Here is a 17,592-nt window from a genome sequence, read left to right on the forward strand (position 1 = left end):
CTCCCTGCTCCCTTGTCTATTCGTTCCGCAACACTTTCGTAACTGCACGGCTTCGGTACGTCTCACTTTATTAATTCCACCAAGCAAAAACACGCGTTGGGGATCCGTAACACACCGATCCCTCAACCCTAGCGACTAAACGCAAGAAACCCAAAAAAAAAATAATGTGTGTACAAATATTATATATATATATATATATATATATATAATTGATTGATGAGAACCTATCCTTCTAACGGAGCAAAGAATATGCTTACCACTACACTGCACGTGCGTGTTAGCAGACTTCTCTCAAGCAGTAAGAAAAAGAAAAAAAAATGGTGGAAGAAAAAAATAGTGAAGCGTACAAACGAAAGCATTTACACTTCTTCTTATGCTGCCCCTTCATGGAAAGGCAATACTAAACAAAATACCTCCAACCTCTTATTTGCGGTCACATGTACAACCTCACCTCACGTCAACACCGCAAATCCACAGTAATGTTCCACATGTGTGGTGAGCATTCCAGGCTGGTCAAACAAATGTGCATATGAAATGAAACGAAGAAAAAACGTCATCAACAACATCCCTCCCTCTCTTTTCTTCTTCTTTTTAAAAAAAAAATTTCCCATCCGAAACATGCAACCAATCCTTCTCTTTGAAGCATAATTCAAGAAAAATTAACAAAAAAGGGAAGGAACAAAAAAAAAAAAACAAGCGCGCCCTCACATAAGTGTTTCCTTCCACATAACTCTTTCATAGTCACCAGCATTCATCTCACTTTTTTGTCTTCTCTCTCTCTCTCTTCCCCCCCCCCAAATGCCGGATTCGCCGCTAAAACAACAATAAAAAAAAAGAGTTTTTCTCTTGAGCATTGCACCCCGCATCCCCTTTCAACGACACCAATAGGAATGGAGGAAGCCGAAAGAGGGGAATGATGATAATGAAAGTGACAAAAGAATTACGTGATGCAACGAAACTAAAAAGGAAAAAAAACTGCACAATAAGATAATTCCGTTGTGCGTTTGAAAAATATGGTGCTTTCTCAACCACTTACACACACCAAGTCAATCACACACTTACACGCATATATGTGAGGACACAGAAATGCTATCCACACCACTTATCGCACATGTACTCATATGCCACTTTGTTGTCCCTGGCACACCTGTCCATGATTTTGTATCATTTCAATCGGCACGGGAACATCCCTAAAAGGGAAAGGAAATGGTGAAACGTAGTGGTGGATAAAAAGAAAGAAAAAGAATAATTAGACACAGAACCCCGATAGAGAACATGAAAAAAAAAAAGTTAGAAGCCACGAAGAGGGGGATAACACTACAGCAAAACCCCATCTCGTTCTTTTTTTTTCCAGTATCAAAGCGTTCATCCAACACCTGTAATCACTTTCGCTCGCTGTTTCTCCTCTATGAATTAGTGGGGCGCCAGTCTTTAGGGAAATTTTAACATGAAAAAGGGAAAAAAAAACATGATATACCTCCTTTTCCGCGCCCCTCGTCAACACAGTGCAGTAAAACACGATGTTGCTTCTGCTCCCTGGTGTCCACTACCAGAACGGTGCCCAACCAGTTATATATGCCTCAGCAAGATTATCAAGACTTGTTGCTTCTTCAATAAGACGGTCGACTTGACTCGCTACGTTCTGCAAGTTTTCCTGATTATTAACTGTTCGGAATGATGACCATGAAGGAAGCGCTCTGCCATCTGTCATATACACATCCCTGGACGACTCAGCAAGGCCCTGCGACCACCAGGAGAAGGGATCGTTTGGATCTTCAGAAACCTCCCGTCGAGACGGCTGCCCCGCAACCACGTGGCATCCATCGGCAAAATCTTCACCCGTCAGCTTCGCACGGACGCGGGCCAAAGCCAAGTCCCCTTGCGTGTTACGAGTTTCTTCCTCACCAGTCTGTTCTAATGTCGTTCCAGGTGCCTGCTCACGAACTTTCAAAACTGACCGCGAAAGCTGCATCGGAGGGCCATCGATGAGGCCATCTGGTTCAGCAAATGGGCTCGCTTCACCGCCTGCCACGGGGGCCTCCAATAGCGAGGCGGAATTCTCCCCTTCGGCAACGGTCGTCAGACGCCAGTTGATGAGCGGATCGTAAATGAATGCTTCAAGAATTGAAAGGAGGTTCTCCGAGTGCCGCCGGAGGATTTTCATTACCAGTTCACATGTCAAGCGAAAAACGCCGTCAACACCAGTGATACCCAAAGCAGGAACAAGCAAACGAGTTAATCGAAACGGCACCGCCTCGGAATACAACGAACGGTGCATAGCCACTTCAAAGCAATCACCAAAGTCAATGTGGACGACAGATCCCTTATCCTGAAGCATTAAATTATTGAGATGCCTGTCTCCCAACCCTAATACATATCCCACAATCGACATTATGGCCAACGTGTGGCCGTAAGTCCCCCTGTACTGCAACCAATGTTCGCACGTATCATTTTTGTCCCAAATAATACGCCGCAGTTCATCATCAGGGGTGCTGGCCATAACGTGACTTAGTAGCTGCTTCCTCTCCTGTTTGTTCCGATGATGATACTCTGTGATGTTGACTAACTTTCCCTTTTCCACTATCATGCTCACCTCTTTATAGATGGAAATATTGTGATCCTTCCGCCACCGCTCTAGCATCTTGTATATCGTTTCAGTGTTCTCCACCCACCCGATAATACCCACGTTATCGGTTAATGGAATGACAGCGTACTGGGGAATGATTAAGCCCATTGCGTTCGATAAGCTGTCCGAAGAGAATATGGTATTGATCAACTCAATAAACTGCATGACACGCTCATCCTGACGTAAATCTTCGTGTCCTTTCAGAAGAAACCGATATTTACTCCCATCTGAACCGTCTACACCGAAGCGCCGAGGCCGCTGCTTAGACGGCATAACATAAACACGAGAATGAAACTTCTGAATCGTAATGAGTTGCTGACCTAACACAAACGTACCAGGGACCGGGACATTGCTTTTGTTTATCTTTACAAGCGTGGGGGACAAATCATCCATCTGAAGCCGTCGTTCTCCGACTGCTTTGTGCAGTTCGCAGTAAACCTGCTTCAAGAGGACCCATGCCTCCTGCGATTCCCCTTTCTGTAGCGCTGCCCAGGCACGCCGCAGGGTTGAACCGTGAACTTTCACAAAATGCTGTTCATTGGGTGTCGACTCCTTCTTCATCTCCTCGTAGAGGGGACGCAGGATGTTGCGGATTTCTGACACATTTTCTGGCTTCCCAGCTGCCAGTTGAATACAGTTGTGCCATTTTTCGGTCCATAAGATAGCAATTCGAACCATTTCGTTGCTGATTAGTGAAGCCTCCTCCACCATAGGGCCATTGGTGACCCGAATACCCTTAAGCACACGCTCAGCCGCCTGCCGCCGCATGACCTCGGGTGATTTCTCTGTCACAGTAAGTGGATATAGGAGAGCATGTGGGAAGTTGCTGCCGATACTCACAAGCAGATCCGTGAGAATAGACCTTGCCTTGGCTCCCGTAATGCCTATACGCGCAACCAGTTGTGGAATAACGTTCAGCCACACGTAGCACGGGACACTTTTGATGCCCTCCTGAATTGCTTCGTTGACCTCATTCACAGTGCTGTGCGAAAACCAAATTGAGAGAATGCGAAGCACATCTTCCATCACACCATTGCTCTCCCTCCGAGACAGAGCCACGGCCTTGAACAACGCGGTAATTGACTCGATGTGATGCTTCGTTTGAGTCTCTTGCGATGTATTGGGATCACGGGACAAGTCGTAGTGTAAAATTCCAAGGGAGTGAAATGCAGCACAGTTTTCTGGACAAAGTTGCGTTGCAGTCCTCAGTGTCTCAATTGCCTTAGTTCCGCAATCAGGGAAGAGTTGAACCGTCCACTCACCGAGCAACAACCAACAGCACCCCCACGCCTCGGCACGGTTACTAGTTGCAGTTAACTGTACATTATTAAGTATATCGGAGAGTAAGGTGTAAGTCTCCTGCTTCCCTCTGGTGACATAACAGTGCTTCATGTACACATGAATTACATCAGGGTCTAAATTGGCCAACCGTGTGTTTAAGCCGTTAGGGTGAAGTAAAGTGCTTAGCGTATGGTCAGCTAGTGACGTCCAGTGATGCTTAGTTAAAGCACGCACGCAAACGACCTGCGATGGCAAATCTTCCTGGGGTGAAAGCACCAATGAATTAATGGTGATGAGTGTCTTTATATGCGCTGGTCGAGAGGACATGAGGGTGACGCGTTTATGCCACAATTCCCTTAACATCTTTCGCCGTTCACTTCCTGATTTTACAAATGACACAAGCTCCTCAAAGTGTCGCACGTGCTGTAGCTCCACCAGTGTATCGTAAGAGCGATTGTAGCTTTCTGTGAACGACTCGAAGAATGAATCAAAAAGTGACTTTCTATGCTCATCTACATAATCCAGAAGCTCTCCGTAATGTTTCTGCCGGAAGAGGGAAGCACAACGCTCAACCATATCTAAGCGTTCCATCACACCAGGCTGCCCAACAACTTCATCAAACTCATCCCACCTACCCAACCAGAGAGCAGCTTTGGCCTTGAGTGGAGCCACCTCAAGTTGCGCATCTCTGTCCAGTAACTCCCAGTTTGTCGCGATGAGCTCCTGCATGGTGATGGTCTCACCCAGAGCATCGTAACATCGTAGAGCACCCAGGAACGCCGAAGTGTCGAGGGTACCATCTGCAACATTCATTCGAGACTTGTAGCGAGAGAGTGCTTCACCCCACCAATTTAACTGCTCCAGAGCTCCAACCTCATCGAACCCAAACTGCTCTGGAGCGATAATATTGCTGGAGAACTTCTCCGACATCTTCTTAACGAGACCCTTCGCGACCATTGTAAGCCCCAAGTGGTTGTAGAACTCGATCAGGCGCTCCGCCACCTCTAATGCGTGCCGCACTGCAGCATTCTGCCGATCAGAAACCTGACCACTCAGTTCGCTCAGAAGTTGAGCAAAGAGGATCTCATTCAAGAATATGGCTCTGGCGTACATCTTAGAATTCAAAGCCACACGTGCTAACACATCAATATCCATCAAGCAGTCGAAGGAAAGTCCTCGCTTCCCTCCATTGGGGCATTCCAATGTTAACTCAATCCGGTTAAGCCCCTTAACAGCACCAACAACCTCGTGAGTTGTAACTAATCTCTTGCCGTTAAGAGCCAACAGTCGAGCGCCAACAGGGACACCTGCTAGAGCTCCGGGACCGCCAGGCTCCAGGTGCGACACTACAACGTCCCCACTTACTTCATCGTAGTTAATGCCGAACTTGCGCTCTTCGTTATCCCTTTCCACAACAAAAGTTAGCTTTTCCACCAAGAGTATCATTTCAGGATTTAACTTACCGCGCTCCGACTCAATAAACTCAGCGAAGTCAAAAATTGCCTGCTTGATGTCGTTGGGAGAAACCTCTAGAGCACGTGTAAAGGCTTTAATTATAACCTCTTGTTGTTGCGCGTTTAGTTTCCCAATAAACGCAGCAGCAGCAAAGGGAAAGAGATCGCGTGAAAGACCGGTATTGTCCGCAGCGAGCTGTGCTGTGCACCGCAGCGGCTGAATGGGAGAATTTTTGAGCATCACAACGGAAGTGTTATGCAGCCAAGCCATCCACGATTGTTCACGTTTCTTCTTGTTAGCCACTGGCATCCTGGATATGTTCTCGAGTAAGCTGTCATCAACCTGACAGTAACTCATGGCATTTTGGACCAGCTTTAGTATGCCCAAGTTTCGACTCAAGGTGGACTGAGATTCCTGTGCCTTGCTCGTGAACGAACGAAAGTTAAGAAGCAAATCCTCACCCTGAACGAAGCGAAAGTAGACGACGGTGTTGCCCTCCGAGTGTGTTACGGATATAACTTCAAAGTCATGATCCCCCAGTCGCAGGACCCTTTTCATCACCTGCTGGAAGTCCTCCTTTGATAGCGACGGCTGGTCGGAAACGAGTGTAAGGGGAAGTTCAGGGTTGAGATTGTCGTGCCCACTGAGGGGGGCACGAGCCTTCAACAAACCATCTGCTGCAGACTTTAACAAATTAGTGAACATATCCTCCGGGAGTCCACACTGCTGCACAAGACGCTGTATGGGTTTAATGAAACGCCTTGCGGGGCGCTGCACGATGCCCACAAGAAATGCAAGCGTACGGAGACCCATCTCCATCTCATCTTGGCAATCGGATTCTTCAATGTACCAAGTAATAGTGTGAATGATTTGCGAACAAAAATCCTTCATGAGCAGAGGTTGCTTCGCCATGATTTGGTTGAGGAACTCAAAGCAGGCCGTATTCACCTCCTTCTTCTTTAGACCGGGTACGTTCGGTGTGGCTGCGTCTGCTGGCTCAATACACCCAAGTACATGGGGTAACAACACCTGAAAATCCCTCTCGTGCAGTATGGCTAAGAACGAGTCGAGTGACTTCACAGCGCGGACAACCAAAGCAAGATCTCTCTTATCCTGCAGGAGCCGCTGATGGATAAACTCCACAGCCCATCGGTGGTCGCGCATTTCCTCCGGTGACAGTCCCCGACCCACTCGATCTAGCAACTCCACCACACCTGCATTGAGAGGTTTTTGTGAGGCCTGGGGAAGCAAACAAAAAAGCCGGACAGACTTCAAAAGTTCCAATCCTGTGCTTGCAGGGATAACGTCTTTGAACCGCTGCAAGAGAGTGGCAAGGTCAGACATTAAAAGTAAAATTACTTCGTACAGATGCACCTTCTCGGGGTCTGCAAGCCAAGCCTGCAGTTGTGGTAGGAACTGTGTGAGAAGCATCGCCTTTTGTCTTCCTGGTACCTCATGTATCATCGAATGAATGACAGAAATGACACTGGCTTGTTGTTCAACATCCGCAGAATGCTGAAGGGTTTTCACTAACAAGTAGAGGACGATGCACGGATATCGCTCGTCCATGTGCAGATGAATACGCAGTCGTGGCTTGTAAAGGGCCAATGCAGGTGTCGCAACCTCTTCCTCCTCTGCTATCTCACCCTCTTGTAGTGCCTTCACAATGTATCTAGCCTTCGTCGGGTCGACGGCTCCAATGACACTCAGACACTTCATGGCAGAGTAAATCACAGCCTCACTTTCCTCCGCTTCACCACGTATAATCCGTGAGAGCGCGCGGTATACACTCACATGGGTAGATTGCTCAGTAATGGGAACAGTGGCCAAAATTGAGCAAAGTGCCTCAATTGCAGCCTTCCGCCGAGTCGACGAAGTACTCCCATTAACAATGGCAAGAACAGGCTGAATAAGTTGTTTCGCATCACAATGGTTCCGTGGACCAGAATGATCCAGAACGGCTCTCAACAGATTCAACAGTGCAACAGAAAGACTCTTTGAGACAAACGGCTGTTTTTCTAGTCTTCTTAACACTGATGTCTCAACTGTACTAGGGGACAGAAGTATCGTTCCATTTTCCGCCGCCATTTGCAGGAGAAAGGCGTGATAAACTGTCGAGGAGATAGAGCCATCCTTTACATCAATCTCTCGCAACATGTACTCTTGAAGCTGCAACAACTGTGCATGCAAAATGTCAGGCTGTAAAGAATGGAGTCTGTACAGTAACAACATGGCCTGATCCCGCACACCACGGCAGACGTCATTACGGGACATAAATAAAGCATCTATGTTGTCCAGTTGGACGAGATATGGCTCAAACACGGGCGAGAGCCTTTTCAGAGTATAGTAGCGTATTTCCATTTGCCTGTCCGTCACCGCAACGTCAAGCAGGCTCTCTACGGCAATTTTAACCCTACTGTTCAGTTGCGTAATAGTGGCGTCTACATGGCTCCCTTGGCAACTTCCCCCCTTGTCGGGAGACAGAAGAACCTCACAAAGACTAACGACTGTGCCGACAGCCGCACGTCTGACATCAGTGTGTTTGTGAAATACAAGACCAACCGCGCTCTCAAGTGCCTCAGTGTATCGTAGTGTTTCGAGGAAAGAGAGGGATCGCACCAAGACATCGACGTCACTATCGGGTGAGAGATCAATATTGCACTCTTCGAGCCAATCCACATTGGATGGGGCGCGATTCCCCATGAAATGAAGAAGTGCAGCAACCTTCTCGACGCTGTTGAGCACATCGGCTCGCTCAAGCAAATCATACACCCCAAAAACACATTGCTCTCCACATTGAGTTCGCAAATAGTCAAGTATTTCAAAAGCTAGTTGATTAAAAGGAGATTTCGCTATGAAGTCACTCACAGCGTCGACAGTGAGCACTGCATGCGACTCGATATTATTGAGGGATTTGATAACACTTCTAAAAGTGGTGAGTGCGCTTAAGGCAACAGCCTCGTCGCCACCAGAGATGTAGGACAAAAGATTTTTCATGACCAAATCGTACAATTTTTCGTCCTTGACTAAAAGGGGAAGAATTTTTCCCGTTGCGCGTGCGGCCCTAACACGAACGTCCTCGGTGTATACCCTCCAGTCACGTTGCACCACGAAGGAAGCAACAGCTTCTAGCGACCACGGCACAGTCTGCAAAGTAGAAGATGCCGATATTGCGTCAATTACCGTTAAGAGTCCGGTTATGTGTTTTTCCTCAGTTGCTGACGATAAGTGAGACGTCATGGTGCTGGCCATCTGCTCCGCCATTGAGGCGGTCACCTCAATACAGTGACTTTCCGCGATGTTAACAAGGAGACGTGTTAGTGCTTGGCGGTGCCAATTATCGTTACTTTCCATGATTTCGTGTATGAGACAAGGTGGCGAGCAGGGTGTGTTCAGCAGGTCCAAAAGAGCAGGACTCCGCTTGATCACCACAGCCCCTGCATCCACCATGGTGGCAACCGTTTGGCAACCTACAGCCTTAGCACGAGTAACCGAGCTGGACTGCATTGTGGTAATGGCTCGCCCAAAATGCTTCCCAAGAAGGTCAGATGTGGAGCGCACATTTTCCCTTAGCACCTCTCCCATTTCCTGCAAAATGGTGTTGCAATCCGCCTCGTTTGTTGTCTCACAAACCTTCCGTACGAGAAGAGTAAAACATCTACACCTCAATTCGTGTGGGTCCCCCAAATGTACATCAAACACGACACGAAGAGATTTGACCCCTTTGCTAATTGAAACACCGAAAGTGTCGCACAACAGTTGGAAAATATAGTCGATCAAACAATGTTCACTCAGCTCCAGTGCATGCGCCACGAGGATATCGAGCAGCGCGGAAAGGCACTCCTCTACACGACGGGGGCGGTCATCAGGTGCGTTCTGAAGGTTTGAAAATACTAGTCCAAACTGGCGTGTAAGTGCAGAAGCACTGTCACCGAAAGGCCTTGATGACCTCGGACTCTCTATATTTGACATTCGGCTCCAGCAGAAATGAGTACCCACAAGCAGAAATATGTATATGTGAGCGCTAACAAGCAAAGACAAAAGAACAGAGGGTCACTAAGACCTCTGCGTGTTCTCCCCTTCGTTCCCTACTCGAAACCTTACTTGCCAACAACTGCCTCCCTCCCTTTATTCTTCCTCACCAACTCTTTGCTCCACTCACACCCTATGGGATGTCAGCGTCTCAGCTCCTCCGAGAGCCACAACCGCGACCTCCCTCCTACCAGCAACGCAGAACGGGGAAGGGAGAAATTGTCACGGAACGAAACCAAGACGACAGCACCAAGCAAAGTTTAGAAAGTAATAAGTTATCCGAATAGAAACAACAACGGCATGAGTTTCATCGTAAAACCATAGAAGAAAATACGGAAGCACAAACACGCACGCATATCGGCATCCATGGTGCTGTTAGCTAACAATGCCGTTCACACTACATGAGCGCTATACACAAACCCGCACACAATCAAACACAATTAGACCAACAATCTGCTGCGTACTCTCCCTCAACGGCTGTAGCACTCCTCCGTTTACGAGGTCGCGACACATATAACAAGTAGCAAAACAGTTCATGACAAACATGAAAATTAAGAAGATGTCATAGAAGTTATCAACCGCAGGCGGCACCGGCGGCACTAAGGCAGCGGTGACGGTGATGCTTATTCAGCCGAATTGTTCGTAAAGAGCGGTGAATAAGAGAAGGTGGATTCGATCATACGGTCGTTAATGAGGTCTCATTTGAAGAGTTTCCACGCGGCACATTCAACGCGAACGTAATCGACTCACTGGTAACGTTCAGCAACGGTTCTGTGGTGTTATCAAAAATCGTTATCGTTGAGATTTTCTCGTTGACCGCAGGGATTACCTTGTCTCTGAGCTCCCTCGAAAGTATGTCGTTCAGCGTGAGCTGATCAATCGCTCCAATATTTGAAGTTTCTACATCAATCGCCAGGTCAAGCAAATCCATTTCCAAAGGGATGGCACCGCTGGAGTCAAAATAAAGGCTTGACAGAGAAACTGTCGTGTTACACAGTAGTCTCATCGCGGGAATGGGATCACCTTCAGGGGGTTTCATTTCCAACGCCAGTCGGATGCCTAAAAGATGGAGAATGAGGCTATCCAAACCTACGGGTTCCAAATGCACCGCAGTCTCCGCCTTAACTGAAACCATGAAGGGGCAATCTGGACAGAGAAGGTAAGCCTCGGGGTACATGGCACTTATCAAAGAGGTGTTAAACTCCTGGGCGAACTTTTTGGTAAATTTCACAATACTTTTATTAACGAGAGGGACCAAGACAGTGTTTACAGCAGTAAAGGAAGCAACTACACCGAAGCTTCTTTCGGGAAAGGGCACGTCAAGTAGAGGAGTCTTGGCGGACGAATTCGACCCCCCTCCCGGGGATGGAGCAACAATTGTCACCAAAACCTGCAACTCCCCATCGGTAATTTTCGGGCTTTCTGGGAAAACAAGAGGTGCTGTGGCAATAAAATCGTTCAATTTTTCTTCCAGTGGACCCATTGCCGCCCGTGGAATCTCCCCCTGCAGGTTGCCCATAATGCTTCCCTCCTGCTGTTTAATGAATTTGATTATAAAGTTATCGAACACCATGCACCAATTGACCAACTTTGGCGTTAAGTTTAACTTGGCGAACCGAACGTTCATATCGTCAACGGTTATCTTCAGTTTTTCGTCATCATCTACGGAAAGGCCCAACACAAGGGAAGCGCTAGAAACCGCAACTGATGCTCGGACCTTCCCTCTACATGAGGTAATCACCAAACTCTTGCTGAAGGTTGTGTCCTCCGCGTCTGCAACGATATCAGTCACATTCAACACAAGCTTGTTCGGATGCTTTATTTCGAGGGAAATGTTTCCGATTTTTATGCCAGTAATGGGAATATCACCCAACTGAATGCCATTTACCTCCCGTGACGGAATAGTGTACTTACCGAGCATATTATTTACCATCTTAACTACGGTAGGCATGATGTTGGCAATGGCCGTGTCGTTGACTACCAGTGCGACGTCCCCAGAGGGAAATGGTTCACCAGAGAGTTCAATGGAGCCAGCGTCGCTCCCCGTCGGAAGGGCAATGATGCGACCCAATGACTGTGACACATGGTAGAACAGTGTCACATACAGCAAAAGGAACAACTTCGGCATGGGTGCAGTGGCAACAAAGCTTCTGTAAATTTCTTCTGTGACACACTATTCAATGGGCAGATTGGGGGGGTGGGGGGGCACCTCAGTTACACAATCAGAGCTGCCCTATTAATCAACTGATAATAAGAAAAACAACGGAGGGCGAAGTGAAAGTACTTGCGCATAGGCCGCTAACCGCAAGAAATGCTGTCGATATATATGTGTGTACGTATGTATGAACACTTGCGTCCGCAACTTGCGTTACCATGCACTGGAGAGCGCGCCACAAAAAAAAAGACAAACCTTCACAAACATGCAAAAACCTTTATTGTACAACGTTGGTGATCCAAGTACAAACAATACAAAAAGTCGTTAGCTTTCCCCACACTAAGTCTTTCTCTTGACTTTGATAAGCTGGAAACCTCACCATACTTACTATACTTACAACCCCCCCCCCGTAGTTCTTCCACTATCCCTCCATGTGCGTCACGGAAAACTGATATACGCACTTACAAAACGTAGAAACGAGCAAAAATCCATACCCCCAAACAACGTTCAACACACAAACGAGTGAGGGCTGAACCAGCGATAACTCTACTTAACTTCCAGATGCGGGGAAAGGACGCTGGCCTCCATAGCAACGCTGCGTAAATACACTTTGAGGTGAATAACGAAGCCCCCTGCTATGTATGGAATACAAGTTGTTGACAAGAGGATCAGTCACAGAGAGTTGGGGATTTATGGGGATCACAAGCTCGACGAGTCCGGAGTCAACAGAAAGCAGTTGGGCGACATCACCACCCCTTTCACCAGCCGACCTCAACCTGGATGCGATACGGCGCAGAACACCGGCGACGAACCGCAGTGTGTCGTCGGAATTAGCGGGTTGGACATAATCCTCAACAAGTATGCTGTGCCGCGGCTGTCGGTGTACAGAAAGCGGGTTATTTTCAAGGCACAGCACTCGATCCAAAGGCCGACCCAGTAATGAGAGGTCCTTCACGCCCCCACAGTCCTCCTTGAACCAGCGGTGGTGACGAGAAATAATATGATGGTACCAGGCACGCCTCTGCACAACCGTCGTTATCGCTTGCACTAACTCATTAACGTGGGAAGCGGTTCCAGCTGACCAAACCACAACTTCACAACCCTCCTCATGACAGACGTCGAACAGCTCCTTCAGGTGCGGTCGCAAGTGAGCACAACCACCCCGAGCGGCAACAAGTGTCTCATCCAAGTCAACAACAAAACACAATGGCGCGCCCGGGGGACCTCCACCCTGCGGGAGTAGCACTCCTTTTCTTTTCCCTTGAGAGCGACGGGTGGAAACTCGGCGCACCGGTGGCGCCGTAACTTCTTTTCGTGAGCGCCGCCTGCGGTCCTCTACGGTGTAAAGCGAGCAAAAAAGAAAGGGCCGTAGTTCCTGCAAAATGCTCATGTTGCCGTCATCGTCATCATAGTCACTAGAGTCGGAGCTCTCCAGCAGGGCGTCTTGAATAACATCGTTAATAACATCGAAATCAGACAACTCAGAGCTTTCATCGTCATCGCTGCATGAAAATGCGCTACCTGCTATTGTAACGTAAGAGGACTGAGGCGAGCGCACAGGAGAGGTGGGTTCGTCCCCACGAAAGCTCCTACTTTGTCTTGTTTGCCGTCTAACTGCAATTCGGTTCCTCCTTTCACCACGGTAGCGCGAAGGGGAACCCGTTGTGGAGGGTCTCTTCCTACACTTCCTGCTCATACAGTTGTTTCAACGGCAAATACTCACAGTGACACCGGTTCCAGTCCTTCTCCGTGCCCCGCTCCCCCCCCCCTGCGGTCACTATTAGCTTTTGCTAATGCAGAGAAGTTTACTCTTTTCTCTTGTTTTGCCTCGCTTCTACGCTCCTAAGGAACAAAGTGAGGGGGGAAAAAACGCTCACTTAGTTGTGTGGCGCTGACTTAAGCCGACCTTCGACAATGTATTGCTGAACACTCCAAACAGCTCCCCACTGCCTCCATTCGACAATCGTTTTCTGTCCTTCTTTTCCTGCGAAGTAATAAATGAAGCTGAAGTACAATTAAGCAAGTACATAACTTTATGTACCCACCCATCCGTTCACAGGAACGCGCACGCAAACACGCATATGACCAAACCGCAGGGGAGGAAAAACAAAAAAAAACAAGCTCCTTCTTTTCTTTTGTCAGTCACCGCCGCAGCCGTCAGACATAAAAACGAAAACCCAACCCTTAGTACCACACTCCTCTTTCCGGGCAAAACGTGGTAAATGAATGGACAACATGTGACGTAAGACAAAACAAAACGAGCGCATCATCGAAAGTTAATAATAATGATAACGATAATGATAATGATAATTACAGTGGTTATTGTGGTAACCTCAGGTTGATACAGCTCTGTGTGGGAACGAAAGGAGAGAAACCTACAGCTTTTACATGTCTCGGTTACGACACAATGCCTTCCTCCTCCAACTCCCTCCGCTTGATGCGTTCATTTCGGGCCTCTATTTTCTTTTGATCCTCCGTTGCAACATCGTATGGGTTGCCGCGTAAACGGTACCGCGGGTTTACGGCATTCACCTTGCATAAGGTCCAATTCCGCCGTTCCATGAAGCATTCACTAGCAGCTACACAATCCTCCACACTTTGCTTCTCTTCAAAGCATTTCGTTGAGACTATACATTCAATCAAGGCATTCTTGGGGCGCCAACAGATGCTTTTGTTCTCCTTTTCCATGAATGAGTCACCTTGGCTCACGAAATAATTGGCGACCAGGTGCAACAAAAAAAAAGGAAGAGCAGTCAAGTAAAGGAGAAAAAAAAGTGAGTGAACGAGTAGAAAGTAATCAAATATTGACGAAAAAAGACAACCAGCTGCGAAACAAAGAAGCAGGTGCGAGGTACGAGTGAAAAAGTGGCAACAAACCATTGGATAAACGGATAAATGAGCAAGCGCTCAACCCCTTGAAGGACGGCAGAATATCACACAAACAGTTCTCCGCGAGGTCGATACGACGTTTATCAGTAGGAGGGAATGGTGTACTGAGAAAGCGGTTAAGATAGTAAACAACAACAACACATAAAACAAAACTTTCCGGAAACATGAAACATTCCGCAGAATAATCATTCGGTTGCCGACACGAAATCTCATCCCCGCGTGCCGAGTTGCACTTGAAAAATAAAAAGTAACGAAACGCCAACAAGAATAACGCAGTGTTGACAACGGAGAAAGGGGGAAAAGAAAAAAACACCGTAGACTGAGCTGTGGAGAAGGAGGGAGTAGAGAACAACGAAAAACGCAAGCGGGAGAAGAGAAAGGAGATAAAAAGAAGGAGGAAAGCGCGTTACTAACCACAACAACAGGATTCTTTACTGCCACGGAATGGGCACGCCTTGACGCGTTTTGCCCACAACATAATTGAAGCTCCTCCTTCCTCCTCCTCTCTTTCCATCACCACGGCGCACTCATCTCAGGCAAAAGCACCTCTACTGGAGCTTTTGGAAAAGTTACACGAACGGTTGTGCCGCTTCCCGGGGTGGTGTAAATGTCAATGCGCCCATTCCAGAGATCCATATACACTTTAGAGACGGGTAAACCAAGACCGAACCCGCTGATGAGTTGGCACAAGGAAGTATTTGTGGACCAGCCAAACTGCCAAAACTTGCCGGCGACCTCGAGGCTGACACCATCGGCAGTGTCCACCACATCAACGATAACGTGCGTGTCGTTTGTTGCAAAGTACACCTTCAACTCCATGTCTGTTGCCTTCGACATAAGCGCCACACAGGCGTTCTTTATAATCTCTCTAAAGACATACGCAAGGTGTCCCTCAACAGAACGAACCACATCTGACGGCTGAGCTTGCGGTCCGCAGCCGGGTCGGGCCGTAGGGGAAACAGTTATGCTTGAAGTCGCTAATTGGCCTGCGGGAAGGGTGGTGAAGAGGTTAGGCCGCTCCTCAACCGTTATTGCCAGCGAACCACCGTGAGCGGCCTGCACCACACGTGTGTAAAGATCAATAACAACCATTCCCGCATGCTGCAAAAGTGAAGCAACACACGGGTCGACACGAATAACGGGGCCAAACCGCCCCGGCCCAACGAGATGGAGCAAATGTTCATGGATCACACGCCATGAAACGCGGCGGCGGCAAAAACAATAGATCCAGTAATTGACGTCCGGCGAATTGATACACTTCTCGTTAACAGCAACGTCCAGCAAATTTTCCCGCGGACGCAGACCCTCCAGCAAGTCAATGAAGCGAGTTTGCACGGAATCTTGTGCGTCCTCTGAGAACTCCAACGCCTTGTCGACGCCTTCCCCATCACTAATTTCGCTAGACAAAGTGGAACCAACGTCGCAAACCTTGTCACTCTCCGGTTGCTGGAGATACGGATCAACCATCTCTGTCAAGGCGACACATCGCTCAAACTCACTCTTGCAAATACTCTCCAGTGGAACCAACTGAGCGGCGGTTTCACGGTCCAAATTTCGTTTCAGGATTTGGCTCGCGAAAGCTCGGTAACTGCGTGCCGTACGAGCGGTCAGTTGCTCAACAGCGGCGCGTATATGCTGGCGGTCATTCCCTTTCATGTCGCGCAAGTCCATAGGACGGAGTGGTACCTCTAAAAACTTCTTTAGAGCTCGGTTACTGCATCTCGGTGTTGCTGAAGCGAAAAGACATCTCATACTACCTGTTCTGGTTATGTTAATGAGCACGGAAGAAGAAGGATAAAAAAAAACGAAACGGAAGAAATAAATGCACGAACTTACTCAATCCCCTCACCGACTCGACTGGTTGCTTCAGCACCCTTTGCCCTCCATGTGAAGCCGGGAGTAAACAAAATAAGTGAAAACCATATGCAAGTACATTTGATTGTCAGGCGGCTCCCCCTCCCCTACCCAACAACAAAAAAAAAACGATCATCTCCCCTTTGTAGCGCGTGGACACCATGTATTTAGCTTCCGTCACCACCAGTTAGGTTGACTGGGATGCTAAAGTTGATCTTCCACCGTTGCCACATTTTGGTAACGGATGCACACACCTTTCTTTTGCAAGGGCAGCGGGGTGAGAGCAAGTGGAACGGGGAGGGAAAATATATACAAAAACAAACAGCCGTCGTTAAGGAGAGCCTCGTTACGGTTTTCCTTTAGACAATTCATATGCCTTCCTCCCTGCCTCACGTTCTCGTCCTATAACTTGCTCCAAGTCTGACCACAACCGCGCTTCATCCACCAAATGCTGCTGCACTCCGGAATCGTACCAATCGACGTACAACCTACGCCGTTCCTTACCCTTGACAACTCCGTGCTCTATCCATTGCAACTTCTCTAGTTCCTCCATGCCAAAAGCCCAATTGTCAATTATGATGTGTCTTATCTCGTCCTGCTTTTTCCCTAAAGCCTCCCTCTCCTCTCGTTGTCTCCGCTCCTCCTCAAAACGAGCTTTGCGTTCCTCCTCTGCTCGGGTTAAGTAACGAAGTGCGAGATTGGTGGCAACTATCTCTCCATCAACACGAACATGCGGAGAGGCCTCTTGTTTGGCAATGTCCCTTGCTGTTGGCGGATACTCCTCACCAAGAAGAGAAATCCGCCGCTGCACATCAGCCGCCAAACGCTCCTCCTCCGTTTTCGTCTCATGGCGACACCAAAGCAGTGTGCAGTCTGCCAAATGTACACCTGCCGCCTCTATATTATTTCTCATTCTTTCTTGGCGGAAAGTTATACACACACTAGTACAAAGCACGGAAAACGTGGGTAAGCGTACATAAGCACCGCAAAGAAAGGGAATAAACCCATCATTGAAGGAGAAACCACAAGGAAATATGGAAGTAGGAGAGGAAACAAACTGCCTCAATTCGCACTATAACATCAACAAAGGGGAGTGACATCAGGCACGTTATGCGTAGCCTCTAGTGCACGTGTAAGCGCTTGCTTGGAGCATTTTGCCAATACGCGCACAGCAGCAGCAGCGACACATCTCTCTAGCTCCCCATATGGAGGACATGGACATCACCAACAAAAAAATCAGTAAGAATGGTGTTGGTAGGCAGACAAAACTACAACACACAGGCACAAAAACACAAACACA

The 17,592-nt window shown here is 48.0% G+C and overlaps 6 protein-coding genes across 6 annotated transcripts, besides 3 other annotated features; all 6 read right to left on the minus strand.

The window, feature by feature from the left end:
• Positions 1-17,592: part of a sequence feature (sequence corresponds to BAC RPCI93-5E12) that runs on past both edges of the window.
• Positions 181-208: a microsatellite.
• On the minus strand, positions 1,547-9,334 carry Tb927.4.800 (hypothetical protein, conserved; the record flags this gene model as incomplete). Its single annotated transcript, XM_839137.1, has 1 exon — positions 1,547-9,334. One exon carries the CDS (start codon positions 9,332-9,334, stop codon positions 1,547-1,549), a length of 7,788 nt encoding a protein of 2,595 aa, XP_844230.1.
• On the minus strand, positions 10,071-11,522 carry Tb927.4.810 (expression site-associated gene (ESAG) protein, putative; the record flags this gene model as incomplete). Its single annotated transcript, XM_839138.1, has 1 exon — positions 10,071-11,522. One exon carries the CDS (start codon positions 11,520-11,522, stop codon positions 10,071-10,073), a length of 1,452 nt encoding a protein of 483 aa, XP_844231.1.
• Tb927.4.820 (hypothetical protein, conserved) lies at positions 12,100-13,245 on the minus strand (the record flags this gene model as incomplete). Its single annotated transcript, XM_839139.1, has 1 exon — positions 12,100-13,245. One exon carries the CDS (start codon positions 13,243-13,245, stop codon positions 12,100-12,102), a length of 1,146 nt encoding a protein of 381 aa, XP_844232.1.
• Positions 13,827-13,860: a microsatellite.
• Positions 13,947-14,429, minus strand: Tb927.4.830 (hypothetical protein, conserved; the record flags this gene model as incomplete). The annotated part of the gene is made up of 1 exon (XM_839140.1): positions 13,947-14,429. One exon carries the CDS (start codon positions 14,427-14,429, stop codon positions 13,947-13,949), a length of 483 nt encoding a protein of 160 aa, XP_844233.1.
• Tb927.4.840 (hypothetical protein, conserved) lies at positions 14,952-16,190 on the minus strand (the record flags this gene model as incomplete). Its single annotated transcript, XM_839141.1, has 1 exon — positions 14,952-16,190. One exon carries the CDS (start codon positions 16,188-16,190, stop codon positions 14,952-14,954), a length of 1,239 nt encoding a protein of 412 aa, XP_844234.1.
• Positions 16,639-17,205, minus strand: Tb927.4.850 (hypothetical protein, conserved; the record flags this gene model as incomplete). Its single annotated transcript, XM_839142.1, has 1 exon — positions 16,639-17,205. The coding sequence occupies one exon, from the start codon at positions 17,203-17,205 to the stop codon at positions 16,639-16,641; it is 567 nt and encodes a 188-aa protein (XP_844235.1).

This window comes from Trypanosoma brucei, chromosome 4, assembly GCF_000002445.2.
Source record: "Trypanosoma brucei brucei TREU927 chromosome 4, complete sequence".
NCBI classification, from domain to species: Eukaryota; Euglenozoa; class Kinetoplastea; order Trypanosomatida; family Trypanosomatidae; genus Trypanosoma; species Trypanosoma brucei.